This window comes from Manis pentadactyla, chromosome 8 (assembly GCF_030020395.1).
Source record: "Manis pentadactyla isolate mManPen7 chromosome 8, mManPen7.hap1, whole genome shotgun sequence".
NCBI lineage: Eukaryota > Metazoa > Chordata > Mammalia > Pholidota > Manidae > Manis > Manis pentadactyla.
Genome location: NC_080026.1, coordinates 58,646,574 through 58,669,608, shown reverse-complemented (window position 1 = coordinate 58,669,608; position 23,035 = coordinate 58,646,574). Strand labels below are relative to the sequence as shown.

General features: G+C 41.5%; 1 protein-coding gene across 9 annotated transcripts in view; it reads right to left on the bottom strand.

The window, feature by feature from the left end:
• The window catches only part of WDFY4 (WDFY family member 4), a 314,583-nt gene that overhangs the window by 190,554 nt on the left and 100,994 nt on the right, over window positions 1-23,035 (bottom strand). For all 9 annotated transcript variants that reach the window (XM_057505763.1, XM_036916603.2, XM_036916599.2 and 6 more), the window contains 6 exons: window positions 18,220-18,451; window positions 17,000-17,145; window positions 15,892-16,003; window positions 15,071-15,261; window positions 13,450-13,602; window positions 1,372-1,445 (listed from right to left, as the gene is read on the bottom strand). In XM_057505763.1, coding sequence (XP_057361746.1) covers window positions 1,372-1,445; window positions 13,450-13,602; window positions 15,071-15,261; window positions 15,892-16,003; window positions 17,000-17,145; window positions 18,220-18,451 — 908 coding nt within the window. The remainder of the gene's footprint in view (window positions 1-1,371; window positions 1,446-13,449; window positions 13,603-15,070; window positions 15,262-15,891; window positions 16,004-16,999; window positions 17,146-18,219; window positions 18,452-23,035) is intronic.

Below are 23,035 nucleotides of genomic sequence, written 5' to 3'. Positions count from 1 at the left end.
CAGTATAAATATGTTAAATTCTCCCAAGCTCCACATTTTGATATACTGGTTTGATACACCAAACCAGTTCCATGTGCAATTTGTATTCATGAACTCAATGGGGAAGGTGTGTACTTATCCACCTATAAGCTCCCACTGTCTTTAGGACTCTTTCCTATCCCAGTGCGGAGCACCTGCTTTCCTGTATTCCTTCTCCACAGGACTGTGTCTTGTTCTTTTTTGAACTTCCAGCACAAAGAACTGGGTGTGAAATAGAATGCATTTGCCCTTATTCTGGTCACATTCTGATCTGTTCCCCTGGTTTTCTTTAGGAACAACCTCTTTCTAATTCCCCTCTACCTGCTCCAGAGGTCACACTAGGGCCTGGCTACCTGACCCAAGATGGCCCAGTGAGACTCCATCCTGTTGCTGGGACTGCCAAGAAAGAGAAATCCTTTCTGCTGAGTGAGGGTATGTTGTGAGGAGCTGCCCAGCAGCCATTCTTACTGACTATGGAAATGAAGCCAGCCTGGAAAAATCATACACAAGATTGGTGACAGATCTCAGATAAGGTGATGTGAGAACCATCCAGTCACATATGAAGATTTGTCCATTCAAATGCAGGAGTCAATAAATTCCCTCTTTCTCCTCCTTTCTTTCTCTCTGTAGCTACCTTCCTCTTTCCTCCCTTTCTTCCCTCCCTAAGTTGGTTTGAGTTCTTTATCTGTCACTTGAAACCTGAAAAATCCCTGAGTAACTAAAAAAGCAACTTGGAGAAGTCACTTAGAGGGAGCAGGAGGCAAATGGAACCCTGAGGAGTGTTTTCCTTTTCTGACCACAGTTACTGAGCCCCTGAGAATGTGTTAATTTCCAGAGCTAGTAAGAACCCTCCCAAGACCCCAAATCACCAGCAGAGAAAGACTTCTCCCATGTATGTGACCCATATGAGAAGGACATTGCTATAGACTGAATGTTTGTATCCCAAAAATCCATATGATGGAAGCTCCATGGGGTGCTGTCTGGAGGTGGGATCTTTGGGAGTTGATTAGCACCCTTATGAAAGAGATGCCAGGGTTCCCTTACTACTCCCACTGGGTTAAATCATAGTGAGAATGATCTATAGCCATCTATAAACCAGTTAATCAGCCTTCATCAGACACCCTATCTGCTAGTGCCTTGATTTCAGACTTCCAGCTTCTAAACCTGTGAGAGTAAGTCTGGTGTTTATAAGCCACCCAGTCTATGATATTTTGTTATAGCAGCCCAAACTGATTGAGACAGACATGCTGACACATGGAGACCCAGAAGTCTGTGGTTACTGAGCCTGCTCTCTTTCTCCCTGTTCTTGGCATGAAGCTGTTCTAACCCCCAGACTGCCAAAGCCCATCCTACCTTGGTGATCGGAGGATTTCCACAAGATGGGAAAAGAGGGAGAGCTCCAGGTTGTCTGCAGTATTCATCCAGAGCTGGAAGACAGCATACACACAGTGAAACCAAGATGTATGGGAAGAAGGATTTCTAGGCAGTGTGAGCAGTTCAGGCACTAGACATGCTCTCCTTTGCCTTGGAATCACTAACACAATTTGCCAGCTCTGGAGTCACACCAGCTCTCCTGACACCTAGAACATAAAGGGCACCTTCCCTGAGGGAAGCTCATGCACCATTCCTCGGCCCCATCTCTGCTGCTGCCTGCACTTCACTGTGGGTCTAGATCCCAACCAAGGACACTTGCACTCACCTATGTCTGCCCAGCCCTGGACCCTGCATCCCATGTATCCACATACCAGATATCTCATCCTCATTGGATCCAACAGGGCAACACCAGTCTTACCATGTTAAGAGTTGAGAAAATAGGCTGAGACTGACCAGTTAAGTTACAGGTCCCATTCACCACCACAAGGGGTAGGACTGGAATGAGAAACTGGGTCTCACCTTTCTGGTTTGGTACTACAGCCACTATACACCCAACTTGTGCAGGCAACACTTTCTTCAGTTCCTGTATCCATAAAACCTGCAGCACAATTGAGTATTGACCCCCCTATACAGAATTTTATTGTTGTTAACAACCATTTGATCAATAAATATGAGAGATGCCCTCACACACACACACACACACAAAAAAAATATATATATATATATAAACACACTTCCAATTGTAAAATAAATAAGTAACCGGGATGTAATGTATAGCATAAGGAATATAGTCAAAATATTGTAACAACTTGGTATGGTGATAGCTGGTACCTAGAATTATCATGTATATAAATGTTGAATCACTGTGTTGTACACCTGAAACTAATGTAATACTGTGTGTCAACTACCCTTCAATAAAAAATAATTATCGATTAAAAAAAAAAAACCTGCAGCACAGCCCACATTCCCTTCTCCTTTACAATGGCATTATGAGTGCTAGCAGACGTGAAATGCACTGAGATTCTGAGAGTGAAGTTTATCACTCGAGCTGTTTTCATTCACAGTAAACAAAATGCAGCTCCTAACCATCCTTCTGGGGCAAAGATGATGGCAGCCTTTTTGTCTTGTTTCTACTTCCCTTTAGAGAATTCTGCTATTTCTTATCTCTAAATACTGATATTTCCAAAAGCCCAGATCTAAAAGATTCAGATGTGGGATTATAAGAGTATGTCCATATAGCAGCAAAAAGAGCCCCACACTTACAAATGAGACCATTTTCTGGAGACAAGAAGTGCCATAATGAGTCCTAAAATGATACCATTATCTGTCTGCATTTAGTAAATAAGAATCAAGTTGAGAAAGACTAAGTAACGTGCCTGGCACCCCACGGTGTTTAATTGGCTGAAGCTGGCTTCAAAGCCTGGTCTGTCTGACCATGGAGCCCATTCTTGTGCTTCCTCCTAAGGCATCTCCTGAAGTTAGTGACCTATAAGGTCAATAATCAGCCTCACTTGAATCAAGCAGGTGGCCATAGCTCCATCCTTTTACTTAAGAAGGAAAGCAAAAGAACTTCAGTGGACACAAATTTATCAGGAGACCCATGAAGGCAGAGACCATCTCTCTCTAGTCTCAAGGCTTAGCACCACACGTGCACATAGTGGGCACTTCATAAGGATCCATTAAACATTAAAAAAAGTGAATGCAAAGTGAATCTAAGTAAAATAAATGGATTTTTTTTGAGCCAGAAACAGGATGATGAATTTTCAACCCCTGCAAGCACAGCCATGGCCCAGTACACAGAGAGGTAAGGCAGCTACCATCTGGGAGAGCTGGCATGGGCCGATGTGGCTCCAGTGGGGTACGGGTAGGCAGGCAAGTCACCCAGCATACATGTCTGTAAGGCTCCAAGAGCCTTGCACACTTAGAATATTCATTCATGAAGGCAGTCATTGAGCAAATGATACACCATGCTCAGCACTGGGAACCAGGAGAACTGAGGAAGTAAGACATGAACCTACCAACCTGTGTGCTCCTGTGCTCCTTACCTTTCCCACAAAAGCACACCCCCATTTCCTTTCTGGAGCATTAGAACAATAAGAAGTTACTGTGGCATATTTGAGGCTGCCTAGCTCTTTTAGAAATTACATAATACCAAATATATGAACTAGGGGAAGCATGAACAAGTGAATCTTTTGGTTATTTTGCGCACATAACCCCTGTACAGAGGACTTCATTGAGACATCTGGATTAGATTTCCTTGAAGAGCCAATAAATAACATGCCAAATTCTGTTCTTTCCCCATCCCTGGAACTCAGAATGAGCTGGCCTGTCCCACCTTCAAGAAACCAAAAGCCTCAGACTTGAAAACCCTCAACTTCCTGTCTCTCCCTACTCCTCACCTCTCTGTCCCTCCCCTCCCTCTCAACTGTCTGTCCCAGTCTTTCATGGATTCCACCCCTTCTCCTGACCTACTCTGTTGTCTCCAAATAATCCCTCTTATTTAGGGATTTGTCCCATCAATAGCTGATTGGGCTGCTGGTATTTCAACCATCTTTTTTTCTTCTTTCATTTATTTTTAAATTTATTTTGGTATCATTTATCTACAATTACATGAAGAACATAATGTTTACTAGACTCTGCCCATTATCAAGTCCCGCCCCACATACCCCAGTAGAGTCACTGTCCATCAAAGTAGTAAAATGCTATAGAATCACTACTTGTCTTCTCTGTGTTGCACAGCCTTCCCCGTGCTCCCCCCACATTATGTCTGCTAATCGAAATGCCCCCCCCCTTTTATTCCCCCTTATCCTTCCCTTCCCACCCATCATCCCGAGTCCCTTTCCCTTTGGTAACTGTTAGTCCATTCTTGGGTTCTGTGATTCTGCTGCTGTTTTGTTCCTTCAGTTTTTCTTTGTTCTTATACTCCACAGATGAGTGAAATTATTTGATACTTGTCTTTCTCCGCCTGGCTTATTTCACTGAGCATAATACCCTCTAGCTCCATCCATGTTGTTGCAAATGGTAGGATTTCTTTTCTGGTTATGGCTGAATAATATTCCATTGTGTATATGTGCCACATCTTCTTTATTCATTCATCTACTGATGGACACTTAGGTTGCTACCATTTCTTGGCTATTGTAAAGAGTGCTGCGATAAACATAGGGGTGCATCTGTCTTTTTCAAACTGGGCTGCTGCATTCTTAGGGTAAATTCCAAGGAGTGGAATTCCTGGGTGAAATGGTATTTCTATTTTTAGTTTTTTGAGGAACCTCAATACTGCTTTCCACAATGGTTGAACTAATTTACATTCCCACCAGCAGTGTACGAGGGTTCCCCTTTCTCCACAACCTCGCCAACATTTGTTGTTGTCTTTTGGATGGTAGCGATCCTTACTGGTGTGAGGTGATATCTCATTGTGGTTTTAATTTGCATTTCTCTGATGATTAGTGATGTGGAGCATCTTTTCATGTGTCTGTTGGCCATCTGAATTTCTTCTTTGGAGAACTGTCTGTTCAGCTCCTCTGCCCATTTTTTAATTGGCTTATTTGCTTTTTGTTTGTTGAGGTGTGTGAGCTCTTCATATATTTTGGATGTCAACCCTTTATCGGATCTGTCATTTATGAATATATTCTCCCATACTGTAGGATACCTTTTTGTTCTATTGGTGGTGACCTTTCTATACAGAAGTTTTTCAGCTTGATATAGTCCCACTTGCTCATCTTTGCTTTTGTTTCCCTTGCCTGGGGAGATATGTTCATGAAGAAGTCACTCATGTTTATGTCCAAAAGATTTTTGCCTATTTTTTTTTAAAGGGTTTTATGGTTTCATGACTTACATTCAGGTCTTTGATCCATTTTGAGTTTACTTTTGTGTATGGAGTTAGACAGTGATCCAGTTTCATTCCCTTACATGTAAGTGTCCAGTTTTGCCAACACCAGCTGTTGAAGAGGGTGTCATTTCCCCATTGTATATCTGTGGCTCCTTTATCGTATATTAATTGACCATATATGTTTGTGTTACTATCTAGACTCTCTATTCTGTTCCACTGGTATGTGGGTCTGTTCTTGTGCTAGTACCAAATTGTCTTGATTACTGTGGCTTTGTAGTAGAGCTTGAAGTTGGGAAGGGAGATTCCCCTTGCTTCATTTTTCCTTCTCAGGATTGCTTTGGCTATTCGGAGTCTTTGGTGGTTCCATAAGAATTTTACAACTATTTGTTCCAGTTCGTTGTAGAATGCTGTCAGTATTTTGATAGGGATTGCATTGAGTTTGTACATTGCTTTAGTCAGGATGGCTATTTTGACAATATTAATTCTTCCTAGCCAAGAGCATGGGATGAGTTTCCATTTGTTCGTGTCCTCTTTAATTTCTCTTAAGAGTGTCTTATAATTTTCAGGGTATAGTTCTTTCACTTCCTTGGTTAGGTTTATTCCTAGGTATTTTATTCTTTCTGATGCAATTGTGAATGGAATTGTTTTCCTGATTTCTCTTTCTGCTACTTCATCATTAATGTATAGGAAAGCAACAGATTACTGTGTATTAATTTTGTATCCTGCAACTTTGCTGAATTCCGATATTAGTTCTAGTAGTTTTGGAGTGGAGTCTTTAGTGTTTTTTATGTACAATATCATGTAACCTGCAAATAGTGACAGTTTGACTTCTTCTTTACCAATCTGGATGCTTTGTATTTCTTTGATTGTCTGATTGCCATGGCCAGGACCTCCAGTACTATGTTGAGTAACAGTGGGGACAGTGGGCATCCCTGTCTTGTTCTTAATCTTAGAGGAAAAGCTTTTGGCTTCTCGCTGTTAAGTATGACGTTGGCTGTGGGTTTGTCATATATGGCCTTTATTATGTTTAGGTACTTGCCCTCTATACCCATTTTGTTAAGAGTTTTTATCATGAATGGATGTTGAATTTTATCGAATGCTTTTTCAGCATCTATGGAGATGATCATTTGGTTTTTGTCCTTCTTTTTGTTGATGTGGTGGATGATGGTAATGAATTTTCAAATGTTGTACCATCCTTGCACCCCTGAGATGAATCCCACTTGATCATGGTGTATGATCCTCTTGATGTATTTTTGAATTTGGTTTGCTAATATTTTGTTGAGTATTTTTGCATGTATGTTCATCAGGGATATTGGTCTGTAATTTACTTTTTTTGTTGTGTCTTTGCCTGGTTTTGGTATTAGAGTGATGTTGGCTTCATACAATGAGTTTGGAAGTATTCCCTCCTCTTCTATTTTTTGGAAAACTTTAAAGAGAATGGGTATTATGTCTTCTCTATATGTCTGATAAAATTCAGTGGTGAATTCATCTGGCCCAGGCATTTTGTTCCTGGGTAGTTTTTTGATTACCAATTCAATTTCATTGCTGGTAATTGGTCTGCTTAGATTTTGTTTCTTCCTTTGTCAGTCTTGGAAGGTTGTATTTTTCTAGGAAGTTGGCCATTTATTCTAGGTTTTCCAGCTTGTTAGCATATAGATTCTCATAGTATTCTCTAACAATTCTTTATATTTCTGTGGGGTCCATTGTGATTTTTCCTTACTCTTTTCTGATTCTGTTTATGTGTGTAGGTTCTCTTTTTCTCTTAATAAGTCTGGCAAGGGGCTTATCTATTCTGTTTATTTTCTCAAAGAACCAGCTCTTTATTTCATTGATTTTTTTTCTATTTTATTCTTCTCAATTTTATTTATTTCTTCTCTGGTCTTTATTATGTTCCTCCTTCTACTGACTTTGGGCCTCATTTGTTCTTCTTTTTACAGTTTCATAATTTTTACAGTTTCAATAAAAGTTGGGGCTTTGTGCTGTTGTTGTCATTTGTCTCCATATATTGCTTGATCTCTATTTTAATTTGGTCATTTTTCCATTGATTATTTAGAAGCATGTTGTTAAGCCTCCATGTGCTTGTGGGATTTTTCATTTTCTGTTGAGTAATTAATTTTGTTTCATACCTTTGTGGTCTGAGAAGCTGGTTGGTACAATTTCAATCTTTGTGAATTTACTGAGGCTCTCTTTGTCACCTAGTATGTGGTCTATTCTGGAAAATGTTCCATGTGCACTTGAGAAGAATGTGTATCCTGTTGCTTTTGGGTGTAAAGTTCTGTAGATGTCTGTTAGGTCCATTTGTTCTAGTGTGTGGTTCAGTGCCTCTGTGTCCTTACTTATTTTCTGTCTGGTTGAATTGTCCTTTGGAGTGAGTGGTGTGTTGAAGACTCCTAGAATGAATGCATTGCATTCTATTTCCTCCTTTAATTCTGGTATTTGTTTCACATATGTTAGTGCTCCTGTACTGGGTGCATATATATTTATAATGTTTATATCCTCTTGTTGGACTGACCCCTTTACCATTATGTAATGTCCTTCTTTATCTGTTGTTACTGTCTTTGTTTTGAAGTCTATTTTGTCTGATATAAGTACTGCAACACCTGCTTTTTTTCTCCCCATTGTTTGCATGAAATATTTTTTTTCCATCCCTTCACTTTTAGTCTTTGTATATCTTTGGATTTGAGGTGAGTCTCTTGTAAGCAGCATATAGATGGGTGTTGCTTTTTTATCCATTGTATTACTCTGTGTCTTTTGATTGGTGCATTCAGTCCATTTACATTTAGGGTGATTATTGAAAGATATGTACTTATTGCCATTGCAGGCTTTAGATTCGTGGTTACCGAAGGTTCAAGGGTAGCTTCTCTACTATTTAATCATCTAACTTCTAATAGCTTATTAAGCTATTATAAATACAGTCTGATGATTCTTTATTTCTTTCCCTTCTTATTCCTCCTCCTCCATTCTTTATATGTTAGGTGTTTTATTCTGTACTTTTTTGTGTTTCCTTTGACTGCTTTTGTGAATAATTGATTTTATTTTTGCCTTTAGTTAGTATTTGGTTGGTCTGCTTTCTTTGCTGTGATTTTATTTTCTCTGGTGACATCTATTTAGCCTTAGTAGCGCTTCCATCTAGAGCAGTCCCTTTAAGATACCCTGTAGAGGTGGTTTGTGGGAATCAAATTCCTTCTATTTTTGCTTGTCTGGGAATTTTTAAATCCCTCCTTCTATTTAAATGATAATCATGCTGGATACAGTATTCTTGGTTCAAGGCCCTTCTGTTTCATTGCATTAAATATATCATGCCATTCTTTTCTGGCCTGTAAAGTTTCTGTTGAGAAGTCTGATGATAGACTGATGGGTTTTCATTTGTAGGTGACCTCTTTTCTCTCTCTGGCTGCCTTTAATACTCTGTCCTTGTCTTTGATCTTGCCATTTTAATTATTATATGTCTTGGTGTTGTCCTCCTTAGGTCCCTTGTGTTGTGAGATCTGTGGGCTTCCATGGTCTGAGAGACTATTTTCTCCCCCAGTTTGTGGAAGCTTTCAGCAATTATTTCTTCAAAGACACTTTCTATCCATTTTTCTCTCTCTTCTTCTTCTGGTACCCCTGTAATGTGAATATTTTTCCATTTGGATTGGTCACACAGTTCTCTTAATGTTCTTTCATTCCTGGATATCCTTTTATCTCTCTCTGCCTCAGCTTTTCTGTATTCCTGTTCTCTGATTTCTGCTCCATTAACAATCTCTTGCACCTCATCCAGTCTGCTCTTAAGTCCTTCCAGAGATTGTTTCATTTCTGTAATCTCCCTCCTGACTTCATCCCATAGCTCTTGCATATTTCTCTGCAGGTCCATCAGCATGGTTATGACCTTTATTTTGAATTCTTTTTCAGGAAGATTGGTTATATCTATCTCCCCAGGCCCTCTGTCAGAGGTTGCGTGGGTGATTCTTGACTAGACCAAATTCTTCTACCTTTTTATGGTGAGAGAACTAGTCATAGGCAGGTGGCATGTGTGTCAGCTGGGAGAACAAAGTTCCTTCCTGCTTGCTGGTCACCTTGCCCTTCTCCGCTGCCTGTGTCAGTTACCTGCACACAGGGAGCAGCCTCTGGGTTAACCTCCTGAGCTGCCATGCCAGAGCAGCCTTTGGGGTAGCCTAGAGCCCTGTGGGAATGCCAGGTGCCCCGGGTATGCTCTCCTGTGAGAACAGTGCCCCTTCATGCCTTGACCCAGTCTCCTCTATCTGTGCCAGGTAGCTGTGCATGAGCGGCAGCCTCTGGGTCTGGCCCGGGTAGCTGTGTGCTGGGAGGAGACTCTAGGTGGTTGATGTGGGCGGGGCCACTCTCCTGCTGCTCCGCCGCTGAGGCAGGGCTGTGCCGGCTGGTGGGAATGAATGGCAGGCTGCTTATCACAGAGAGGGGCTTCAGAGCTGCACTGTCACTCAGGGAGTTAGGGCACCTGAAGTTCCTTAGGATTCCCAGCCTGCTGAACTGAGTGTGCTGGGACAAGTCCATCCAGCTGTGAAGTCCCTGTCCCTTTAAGACTTTCAAAAAGCAGTCACTTTCATTTTGTCCCAGGTGAGCCAGCTGTGGGGACCCGCTCCCAGTCTCCATCTCAGATTTTGCTTTTCCATTTCTCTAATATCCGGTACACCAGGCAATGTGTGTCTGTGCCCCCAGTGCAGATCACCAGGGCTAGTTATTTAGCAGTCCTGTGCTTCCACTTCCTCCCCACTCTGATTCTTTCCCTTCCACTGATAAGCTGGAGCAGGGGGAGCGCTCAGGTCCCGCCAGATCACGGCTTTGTATCTTACCCCCTTTGTGAGATGCTGAGTTCTTGCAGATGTAGATGTAGCCTGACTGTTGTACTATATCTTCTGGTCTCTCTGTTAGGCGTAGTTGTATTTTCAAAAATATATATGGTTTTGGGAGAAGATTTCTACCACCCTGCTCATGCTGCCATCTTGGTTCCTCTAAACCATCTTTTTTCACTGCTTCCTTCTCAGAATTGCTATCAGACCCAAGACTCTATCTTAAGTCTTGAAATTCCCTCCCTTCTACTTTTTCCTTTCTTCCTTTCTTCTCCAATATCCCACTGACTTACTCTCTGCCATCCTCCTCTCCACTCTACCTCACTTCTGACCACACTATTTACTTACCACTGAGTCTATCAGTGACCTCTGACTGACCTCCAAGTTAACTCTAAATACAGTGTTCACCTCCCTGCCCTTACTTTACCTGATATAGGCAGACATTTGGGAAACTTCTCTTCTTTTTGAAATTCTCTGCTCCGAATCTTTAAATTTCATTTTATTTTGTTTCACTCATTTTTTTAACTCCTGGTTTTTATTGGTTCCTTGTTTTCTTAACCCCAGCTTTAAAAGCACCTGCTTACCTAAGGGGAGAGTTTGCTCAGGGAGGGGGTAAGTGAGTCATTCCAAGGCCAAGCAGTGGGAGCGTGATGGGTTCCTGCACAGGTCATTCCTGGCTGGAGAAAGGACGCCTTGGAGCCAAGCTGCCTGAGCATGACCACAGCATCTCAGAAGGTGTGGCTGTGCAGCCAAGGCATGCTGTCATGTTTACCAGTGCTGTGGGGCCACTGTGCTCACCTCCTTTCCTGGCATGCACATTCCAGGTCTTGCTGGCTTCCTGCACAGCCCTTTCGTCTACCTTCAGATCCAGGTCCATGACATTCATCCTGAACTGATTCAATGAGCTAATGTTTTATTCAGGATTTTTGTAGTACATTTGTGAGTAAGACTGGCCTGTACTTTTTCATTTCCTGTGCTGTCCTCTTTTGGTTCTGGTGCCAAGATCAGCTCATAAAATAAGCTAGAATGCTCCCTTTTCAGTTTTCTGGAAGAGTTTATAAGGCTGGAATACCCATTTCCTGACTGGTAGAGCTTTCCTACAGATGCCCTGGGTATGGACTTTCTCTGTGAGTGTTGCTTGGTTGTAAGTTTTTAAACCGATGAGTCCATTTGTTTGATGGTTATGAGACCATTTGAGTTTTTCTTTTTTTTGAGTGAGCTTTGAAAACTCAGATTTTCCTGGAGATTGTTCAAATGAGCTAAATATTCCCACTTATAGGCACAAAGTCTCAGATCCTATTCTCTTGTTACCTTTCTGATTGCTCATTTCTCCATAGTCATTTTTCTCTCTCCTTCCCAGGATAATTTAGTTGTGCCTCCTGTCTTTTTTTGCTTTTCCAATCCCAACAGATTTGTCTGTTTTATGAGATGGTTTCTAGCCTTGTTGATCCCTTCTGTGTGTGCTTCTTTCCTATTTAACTTATGTTCTCATCTTTATTTTTTCCCTCTTCCTTTCTGTGAAGTTTGTTTTTGTTTGCTTGTTTTTGTTTGGGCCCTTTTAGCATTTTCCTGTTTGTTTGCTTTGGTTGTTCTAACTTGTTGATCTGAAGGCTCTGTTCATTAATTTAAAATGTTCTCTTTTCTTATAATCTAATTGATGGCTATAAATTTCCCTCTAAGTCCAGCTTTCGGCAGCACTCTCCCCCAACAGTATTTTGATATTTAGTGTTTTCCTCATCACTCAGTTATAAATCACTGCTAATTTGATTGAGATTTATTATGATCCTTACTGATCCTCCTCTTTATCCCTCTGCCTTTTCTACAATTCAGGTTTCAAAATCTTTACCTGGATTTCTGAATCTTATGACCAATCTCCCTGCCTGGCACCCTTGTCACCAGAGTAATAGGCCTAAGATAAAATTCTAACGTATCATTCATTAGTTAGCATTCTCAGGAATCAGCAGTTTAGCAAAACTTATCACCATTCTGAAAATTGATTATAAAGCCTTATCCTAATTCAACTTTGATCATTTGTTCTAAGGAAATATTTTTAAAAGTGGGGGAAATGTAGGCACTAAAGGGCTACCTATGATACATTCATTCATAACAACAACATAGAGGGGTAATCTAAGAATTTAACAATACAGGAATGGTGAAGGAACCAGGAACTCTCTACAAGATAGACTGCATTTTGAACTTAGGATAACACTTGTAAGACTTGGTCATAAAATTTTTTAAATGTTTGTGTTATGTGACAAAAGGCAGGACATACCTACACTATGATACTACCATGACTACAAAAATGCATATATATTATATATAGAAAGTACAAAAAAGGGAGGCATTCAAAGTTGACAACATTAGTCTGGATTGCAGAAATAAGGGTCTTTCCCTTGCTTTTTTATAATTTAGAATATTCTATAAAGGCACATACTATTTTTCATTAAGAAAATCAGTGTTCAAACAACTTGCACAGACTCCAGTTAAAGTGCATGTTGTACAGCTTGGCATCTGCAGCCTGTCTTCTCTCCCTGTCCCTCCAGCCTCACCTCTTCCTGCAACAAACACCCTTGCAGGACCTTCCAAGACGCTTGCTCTCCCAATGGCTGCTGTCATCCCTACAGGTATGCACATAGCCTGCAGTCCACCTGGAATGTTCTCCCACTGAATGCATTCTGCCAGGCTCAGCCCCACAGTTCCTGATCCAGAAATCAGAACTGACTGTTCTCTCACTCCCACTCTCAGATGCCATGTGCTCACCTCACTGTGGCATCTAGCACATTGTAGTGCCACTTTTCTGTGTCCTGGGCTCAGGTGGCTGTGTGGAGAGGCTGGGTCCTGGTTATCATCATGCCTCCAGAACACCACCAGTGTCCAATCCCAGTAAGCACTCAGTAAACGATGCTGTGTGAATGGATCAATGCACCTAAAGTTCTGTGCAATACCCCTCAGCCTCGAGCATGCCCTCAGCACCAATCAGCCATTACTTTAAATGAGCATTTGTAAACAGCAAAGCACCATCCAAAGGAATCTGGATATATGTCTTTACACCCTCATGTATATGGTTCTCTACCATTTTTAAATCCTTTCCCAGATACCATGTGCTTTGATCCCCACACCAGCCTGTGAAGGAGCGATGATATTCTCCACACACAAGAGGACTGGAACTTGGAGAAATCAAGAGACTTGTCCAAGACCACAGAGCCCACCGGTGGCAGGATTTCATTGTAACCCAGGGCCTCTGGGTTCCAAAGCCTGGCTTCCAAAGCCTTTGAGATTTTCCCTCTCACTACTGTTATGACTAACGAGGAAGCTGATCTGCTGGGTTTAGAGACACATGTACACACACACACACACACACACACACACACACACACACACACACGGTCCTTTAGGGCTAATAGCCAGTCTCCAGATTACCTCAAAATTGCAGAGGATGTGCTGGAAGACACCAAAGTTGGTGACAGTAGATGGCCCGAAGCCCAGTTCTGCAGTACCAGCAATGGAGAGGATCAGCTGAAAAGTGCGGTGGTTCAAGAGAGAGGTCTTTTTCCTCAGGAGAAATGCCAGTATCTGAAAAGGTTAAAACACAAAGCAATTTCCTCATGAAAGCATCCTTAGAGCTCTCTCTCCTTCATGTGCTGGTTCCCACCAGCACCCGTGGTCAGCCCAGTCTGAAAACCTTGTGCTCTCTGGGGCGACCTCCTTGGTTTCCTTGATCTCAGAAGAAAAACAACCAACGTCTGTGGCTGCCTTCCCACCAGTATCCACTTTTCTGTACCTGCAACCTGACGTCTGACTAGGGACCCTCTGCTGCCTCCTGAATCTCTTCCTCAGGGTTTCCAGAATGCCACTCTTTCCTGGTTCCCTCCTGCATTTCTGAGTTGCTTGTTCTCAATTTTCTTTACTGGATCCTGCCTTCATAGCCATCCCATAAATGCTGCAGTATCACCAGGAAGCCACCAGGAGCCCAGTCACACCCAGCATCACTTCAGGCCGTGGCTACCAGATATGCCATTCTACTGTGCCGGGGCCCCATAAAGCTAACAACATGCAAGCATCCATACCAGGGAGGCCCTGGGGTCCCAGTGGCCACACCCAACTCGAGACTAATAAGATAGATCCCACCTAGCCTCGTATTTGTTGACTTCAGTCACACCAGAGTCCGGCTGCCTAACCATCTATTGGCACCTGAGTTCTCATCCATTTCATCTGGATTCTTGGCTCCTCTTACCCATCTACTCTCTGTGCCAGCTGACACAGTCCACTCCCCCTCTCTGTCCTCACAGAATCCTCTTTCTGTGTATCACTGGGAAGCACTGTTTGTTGTTATGGACTGAATGTTTGTGTCCTCTCAAAACTGGCATGTTGAAACCCTATTCCCCAATATGATAATCTTTAGAGGTGGGTCTTTTGGGATATAATTAGGTTTGGATGAGGTTGTAAGAGTGCAGCCCTCATGAATGAAATTAGTGCTCTTATAAGTCACAGAGAGCTTGCTTCCTCTGTCTGCTCTCTGCCTTATGAGGATATAATGAGAAGTTGGCCATCTGCAATTCTAAAGAGGGCCCTCACATAACCTGACCTTGCCAGCACCCTGATCTTGGACTTCCATGCCTCCAGAACTCTAAGAAAATAAATTTCTGTTATTTGAAAACCACCCAGTCTATGCTATTCTCTTCTAGCAGCCAAAACAGACTAAGACAATTGTGAACAGCAAATACTCAGTATCTTTTTAGAGTGTTCTGGTCAGCTCCTGAATACATCTAAAATCTGACCACTCCCCACTTACCACCAAGACATAATTAGGATGGCTGAAAGTTGCTTGAGAAAAGTCATACATTCAGGCCCACTGGTTTTCCAAATAAGTGTCAAATGTCAAATTAAACACTAGGGTCAGGACCCCAGGAGCCATTCAGCTTCCCTTCTCCAGAAGTCATGCTGGAGGGAATGCCCCCTGGGAACACTGGGGCTCCTCCCTGCTCCTTGGGGATGACAGCCACCTGAGGAGTCACAGGCTTTGATGGGAAGGCGGGATTACCTGGTACCCACAGATATGCTGCATTAGGTGGTCACACATGGTGTTGCTGGTCAGGACCGAGTGCAGGACTTTCACAGCCGCATACATGGTATGGTCATCCATCGCTAAGGAAATGAGGCCCAGGAGAATGGCAGGCCCACCAATGAAGTCCAGGCTGCTCGCAGCAGGGCTGGAGTGGAACACCCTTACTCCTGAGCAGCACAAAAGGGCATTCCATCAGTACCACAGCTTGATGGCAAGGCAAGGCCCCTGGCAGCATGCTGTCATGGCCACTCACAGCAAAGGGGCCTGTGCACAGGAGACATGTGAAGAGGAAGGCTTTGGAGGCCTTATGTCACTAAGGATCCTGGGCTGAGTCCTTTCTGGGTCACCAGAAAGCTGAAACAGTTCAGGGGGTTCCAGAGTGCTGCCCTGTAACTCAGTCCAGAGTGCCAGAGGAGCCAGAGGCCCTCTGAGCTTCAGTTTTCTGGCTACTCTGACGGCCGCTGGCTCTTGTCTGCTCTTGGATCCTGAGGGATTAGATCCTTGCACCAACTCACTGCTTTGCTCTTGCACAATTCCCATTGCTTCTGTCAAAAGGCACCACTGTGCTCACTAGATGGACTCCCTTGTGCATAGATGCCAGCCTGGTTAGTAGCTTAGTGAACTGACACCTATGCAAGGTGGGAGGCCAACTTTCTGGCAGGGTCAACTCCCCAGTTAGCTCTCACCGTTCTGACTCCCCAACACTCTCCATGCCACCTGCCGCTCAGAATTCCCACCTGCATGAGTACTGTCAGTCTCAAGCCTTCTTTCCAAAGAAGGTTCAGGTCCTGACCTACCAAGTTGGCCCACAGCCACAGCTCCAATGGTTCGAAGACAGCCTGAGAGGTGGTCAGCACAATTTCTTAGCAGGAACACGGGCATGGCATTGTCACGGGATGAAATGTTCATCTAGAGAAATTGAAAACAATCAGTCCTAAGAAACTTTCCTGGGGAAAAACAGGTCTTGTTCATGAGCTCCTGGGTGGCAGGCACCCCGAAGCCTGGCCCAGTGCTGGTAAGTGAAGGTCAGAGAATGAGCAATGATTGAACCAATGTCAAAGGGACTAAAACCAGAATTCAGGTTCACATGTCCTGCCTCCCAGGCTGTGGTTTAATCACCGGGGAGCAGCTTCAGTTACACAGTTGCACCCATGTTCCACATGCTCACAGTCAACAGTTATCGAGGGCAAGAAGGACCTGAGGACAAATGGAGGTGGACGAGAACAACAAAGGCCAGGCTGCCTCCTTCCCAGTCTAGGGTTGTCCAGCCTCTACAAGTCCTGGGAATCCTGGCATCCTCCATCAGAAGGTGCTCTGCTAGTAAGGCACAGCTTTGGTGCTCAATGGAATCTAATCCCTGATCCCTCTTCCTCAGTAAGAGAGGTGGTCCTCTGTTAGGGTGGAGAGAAATGTAAATAAATTAGCCCAAATTCATCAGTGGTAAGCAAAAGAGCTCTTTATGCAGGAATGAGGAAATAGTAAATCTAACGGCATCTTCATCTCCAAATGCATCTGCTTGCTGCTCTGCAAATTTGCTATTTAAAATAAACACAGCAACTTACAGAATGAAGTCAGGGGGCCAGTAGCACTCGGTAAAGGGAAGCTCAATAGTGTCGTCAGTGTCACAAAGGTTTTTAAAATATTCTATTTGTTCCTGCTCTACCATGAAGGTTGAGGAGCACCTACTTTCTTCTCTGAAAATTATAAACCAAATGTTTAGTATCAGGGGATGCTAATGAGTGGGGAGGCATAGGATACTTAACCAATGACATAGGAAGCACACCTGTGTGCATCTGCCTACACATGCACAAACGTGAATTAGTGTTCACTTAAGCACTGGAAGCTGGAGCAAGCAATGAGATCATGATTCCAAAAGGGGGAAACAAGTGACACTGGGAGGCATACCTCCTTGGCGATCAGGCGGCTGTCCACCTCGTTGTAAATGTTTCTGATGTCAGCAACACTGGTGAGGGAGGAGCTAGCTATGTGAAGGCCAAAGGAAACCTTTTCCTCTGCAACCAGGGGTGTCACTTCCACATCAGTGTCCTCTCCTAAAACAACATGCCTTCAATCATTTCTCCTTTCACTTGACAGAGAAGGAAATCAACCCTCAAAGAGCTACACAGCAGAGTAATCATTGAGGGAATGTTTGTATGTGGTTTTTTTATGTCACATGTTTTGCCCCACCTGTGCTTCTGACACTGATAGAAAACTGGATAAACCTCACGAGTTAATCTTGCTATAAAGTAGAGGCTTCTAGCTTTGAAATCAGTAGAGCCTGAAACATCTACCAAGCATATTATATAGCCTTGCTCCCCAAAACTGAAATGCTAAGTAATACGAAAGCTGAACTACACAGAAGGAAACATGCTGGGCTGAAAGCCCAAAGATTTTCAATGAGCTGCATGCCTTGGTGAACATCCACTTGGAATTAGCACCCTGGTCCCTGAGTCAAGAGGAGCCACATGTGCCACTAGAGAATCACGGCATGAATAGAGAGTCAGTGAAACTATGACTTGAGACCTGATCCTGTCACATTGCTCTAGCCAGTGCCATTTGCTAGAGGAAATGGAAGTTTGAAGAAGATATCGGGCCTGGAGACAGAACACTCAACAGCGCTCAATTGCCCTTCACTATGCACAAGGCTTCCGTGCATAGAGTCATCTGTCATTCTTCCCAGATGGGAGCTGACCCCCTTGGCTTGACAGAACATAGAGGGAAATACTCCCTACTTGAACAGCCAACAATCAATAATGAAAATGTGGATGTTTTGTCTGCCTGTTTAATAATTGAAGACAACAGTATACTTTAGTTAAAAAGCTTCTTCATTAAAAGAAATATAACTTATTTATCTCATTCTCTCCTCTGTTTCTTTGCTGATGGTATTACCTACCTATTCACCTCCATTATGTATATGTTTCAGAGTTGAAATCTAAAGGATATTGTCATTTCCTCTTCTGCGACATTTTCTGTTGGGTTGTAAATATATAATGATCCAATTACAGAGGTCTTCCCTAATGACTGACCTGTGCTGAGTTTATTCTTTATAAAGATGCCATAAATAACTGGATGTCCATTTAAAAAATAATATCAGCAAGATCATTATAAATCAAAACACTCCAGACCTTGGGCGTGCACAGCTTGGAAGTTACCACAGTATCTTGGGCCAAGTTTGTTGATGACTTCCAGAGCTTCCATGGAGATGGCTTCTTCAAAGAGGTGCGCAGAGCCAAGGCGCCATGTCAAAGATGACTTTTGTTTCCAAACTCGAGGGGTAGCAATATATCCATAAACATCCATAAATGAAGATGGATCCATTGAAAGGAAAGGTCCTGGTAAGGCCTGAATGTACAACATCTGTTGAAATGAAAAGGAAAGAGGTGGAAGGGAAAGGAAGGTGTTTAATCAAATAAATAGATATGGATACAAAATGATGTACCTTATTGTCCTCTCAAAGTATAAACTTATTTTATTTAAAATCATTAAAAAGATAAACTCTAAAGCTGAGAAACGGTATAGCAGAATACTTTATAAAATGCTGGCAGGAGTGAAAAGATGACACTGCCTTTGGAAACAAATCTGATAACAAATGTTAAAAGCCATTGAAATGCTCATTTTTTTTGCCCAGTCATTCCAATAAGAACCTAAATGTCCAGTAGTGGCACATTAATTAAGTTTTATGTATTAAAAATAATTATAGGCCTATCAGAGTGGAAAGGAAGAAGTAAAACTCTCTATCTGCAGATGACATGTCCATGTAGAAAATATCAAGGAATGTACAAAAAAACCCCACTTTCTAGAATTAATAAGTGAGCCTGGCAAGCTCACCAGATACACTATCAACACACAAAAATCAATTGCCTTCTATACATTTGCAATGAACATGTAAAACTCAAAATATGAAAAACAATACCAATTACAATTGCTCATAAGACAATGAAAAACTAAAACATGTATAGTATCTGTATATAAAAAATTACAAAAAGATGATGAAAGACATCAAAGAAGACCTATATAAACAGAGAGACATACCATGTTCCTTTCCTCTGGATGGGAAGACTCAACATAGAAAGATGTCATTTCTCCCCAAAAAAGATATATAGGTTTAATGTAATCCCTATCAAAACCTCAGAAGGCTCTTGGTAGACACAGATGAGCTATTCTAAAATTTTTATAGGAAGACAGTTTCTAGAAGAGCTTTAACAAATAGCTTAACTCTTTTTTTAAATAATTATTTTCTACGCAATTACTACCCAATATTAAGGCTTTTGTACAGCTATAGTAACTAATATAGTGTGGTATCTAGGGTTATAGTCATATAAATCAATTGAATTGCAGATGAAATCTGGAAATAAACCCATACAAATATGCCCAACTGATTTTGTGACAAAGGTTCACAAGCAATTCAACAGAGGAAGGATGGCCCTTCAACAAAGGGTGGTGGAGCAGCTAGATGTCCATAGGCAAAGAAATGAGCTTTGACCTAAGCCTCTCATCTTTTTTAAAAAAAATTAACTTATAACCAATCACACACTCAAATGAAAACTAAAAAATTTAAGAGAAAAGGAAGCAGGAGAAAATCTTCAGGATCTATGGCTAGGCAAAGAGTTCTTAACTGGACACCAAAAGCATGAGTGTTAAGAGAAAAATTTGATGAATTATATATACTCCATCAAATTAAAAACTTTTACGTGCAGAATCCCATGTGAAAGAGGATGAAACACAAGCTATAAACTAGGACAAATTATTTGCAAATCTTATCAGAGGACTTGTAGCTAGACTATATAAAAAACTTTAAAACCCTTTAAAACCTAAGATAAAAAAATAAAAAAATCCAATTAGAAAATGGACAAAGGACATGAATGGACATCACTGAAAATGATATACGGATGGCAAATAAGCACATGAGAAGATGTTGAACCTCGTTAGCCATTAAGGAAACGCAAATTAAAAAACACAATGAGGTATCGCCACCTACCTATTAGATTGGCTAATATGTAAAATAATGACAACATCAAACACAGAGAAACTGGATAATCAACCATTGCTGGTGGGAATGTAAAATGGTACAGTCTCTGTGGAAAATAGTTTGACAGTTTCTTATAAAACTAAACATGCAATTCCCAAAAGACCCAGCAATTGGACTCCTAGGCATTTATCCCAGGAAATAAAGACTTAAGTTCACACAAAAACCTGTACCCAAATGTTCATAGCAGCTTTATTTGTAATAGCCCCAAACTGGGAACAACCCAGATGTCCTTACATGGGTGAATGGTTACCTATCCACACCATGGAATCATACTCAGCAACAAAAAGGAATGAACTGTTGGCATTTGCAGTAACTCGAATGAATTTTCTGAGAATTATGCTAAATGAAAAATCCAATCCTGAAAGATTTACTGTCTGATTTCTTTCAGTCACTGGGCATTAAAATGACAGAATTTTAGGTGACTGGTTGCCAAAATTAGGGTCAGGGATGTGGGTGGGGCATGGGTGGGAGGTGGCTGTAGGTGGCTATAGTTACTACTTTTATAAATGGACAACACAAGGTACCTTTGCAGTGATGGGAATGTTCAGTTACCTCAGCAGTAGTGGTAGATGCAGGAAACTACACATGTGATAAAATTGTTTGGAACTAAATATACAACATAAGGGCAAGTAAAACTGGGAAATCTGAATAAATGAGCAAATTGTATCAACGGCAATATTTTGGTTGTGATACTGTTCTGTAGTTTTGCACAAGAGTATACCATTGAGGGAAACTGAGTAAAAGGCACACGAGATTTTTTTCTACTATTTTTCATAATGACATTTTAGTCCACAATTATCTCAATAAAAATTTCAATAAAATCACAAGTTTTAATTTGTCATTATCTGTTATTCTAAAATTATTCTTAAACAATTTATGAATAACAGATAATCACAAATTAAAAATAACTTCAAAGCCTGTGTAGATAATTTTTTAAATATTAATATAAAAGTTAACTAAGCAATATGCAAAATTTTCTGTGCAATAAAGTCCCAACTATTTTTATTTAAAAGGAAGAAGCTGAAACTACAAATTGTGGTAAGATGGAAGGAATGTAGGTAATCTTTCTTTTCTCTATTTTTTAGTTATTTCAATGAGTTAATATTATTTTTATAATGACTATAAAATCAATATGTACATAAATATGTATATAAATAAGTTTTTAAATATGAGAGCACACATAATTTCAGAAATACTCTTTTTCTCCCTACCAATTAAATGAAATTTTCAAATAGAAATAAACCAAGTTTTCGGTCACTGGGCATACCTGGAATGAGGGGTGCTCTGCTCTCACTCCCTGCTGCCATCATCATGGGCAGAAACTTCCCCTCTTTTCCACAATGAAGCTCTGTCACACTCCTTCAATCCAGCTTGCCCCCTTTTTCCCAAATTCCTACTGTGTATACGTGCTGCACATTCAGATTGATTTATAAACATAAGATGTCTCAAGTTGCTCAATGCCACATCCTTTTGCTCAATTCAGACTGTTAAAATACTCCCCACTTATCTAAACTTAGCTTATCTTCCCTTGGAAATAAGAACAAAGTCTATAACACTTGAGAACAGTTGTTAAACCAGGTCATACTTAACCTAAGCTTTCCCATCTTATTCTTGCCCAGCAGATGCCTGCCTCTAAACGGAGGCATTTGTGTTTATCCCAGTTACATCTCACTTGCTGATCTGGAGCCAACCTGTTGAGATCATCTTTGAAAGTCAATGTGACAGCCACGGCCTTCAGTCATTCACTGCGGCAGATCTCCACAACCCCAAGACATCGCACCACTTTCAGCCTCCCAGTGGACTCTGGTTTAGCTGGTGCCGTGGGGTCCAATGTTAATCCATGTCCCCATTCACTCAACTACACTATCAGCCAGTCCATGTTACTCCTTGTGGCTGTAAATTCAATTTATCAAGTGCTTATTGCACATTTAGTATGTGCCAGCCCCTGTGCTAGGTTCCAGCAAGGTCCAAATAGCAATAGGACATGCTTCTTAGAGTCAAAAGTACATGAACTATTTCACAGAATACCCACCTATTCTGTGAAAAAGACAGAATATCAACCTATTCTGCAAGAGAAGGAAAAAATGAACCCACTCTGTAATCATGCCTAAGCAGATATAAACACACTGAGTAACCAAAGTAACCACATTTCCTATCCTGGCTAACATGAGTGACTACTGCTTCCTCTCCAATGATCATTCTCTTCCTGCTCCATTCTTCTGACCTCCTAGATAAAGTTTGGAACAAACATAGACACCGAATTGTCTCTCTCTAACAACATCCAGTTCAGACCAGATTGACTTCTATTCTTTGAACCCTCCCAAAAATCACCTGAAATAAGCCCAAATCCTATAAAATCCTCTCCTTGCTCCTTGTTATCCCATGGGATAGAGAGCCTCTTTATTCTGCGAGCTTAGTAAGTCTAACTTCTGTTTTGTACTATCTGTACTTTCCTAGAGGTATTTGGCTGGTGGACATGGATAATTTCTAGCACCTAAAACAGCACCTAACACAGAGGTGTGTTGGAGGACCTGTTTTTTTATGCTCCTGCTAAATCTTCCTGGTTACACAGCCTTTTTCAGTAGAACAATTTTACCAGAAGATAGCAACAAATTCATTTTTAGGTGTTCTACACAATTTATGTTGTTCTAATCTAAAGATTCCCAACCTAGGGAAATTTTGCCCCCCAAGGGATCACTTTGAAATGTCTAGAGGCATTTTTGGTGGTCACAACTGGGTAGACAGAAATACTATGGCATGTAGGGGGCCACAGTTACTGCTAAGTGTCCTAATATACACAGTATAGGCCCCACGACAAAGAATGATAAAGCACCAAACTATGGAAATGAGAAGCCCTATTTGTCTGATGTTCTGCATTCTGGCTGCATATTAGGATCATACAGGGAACTTTG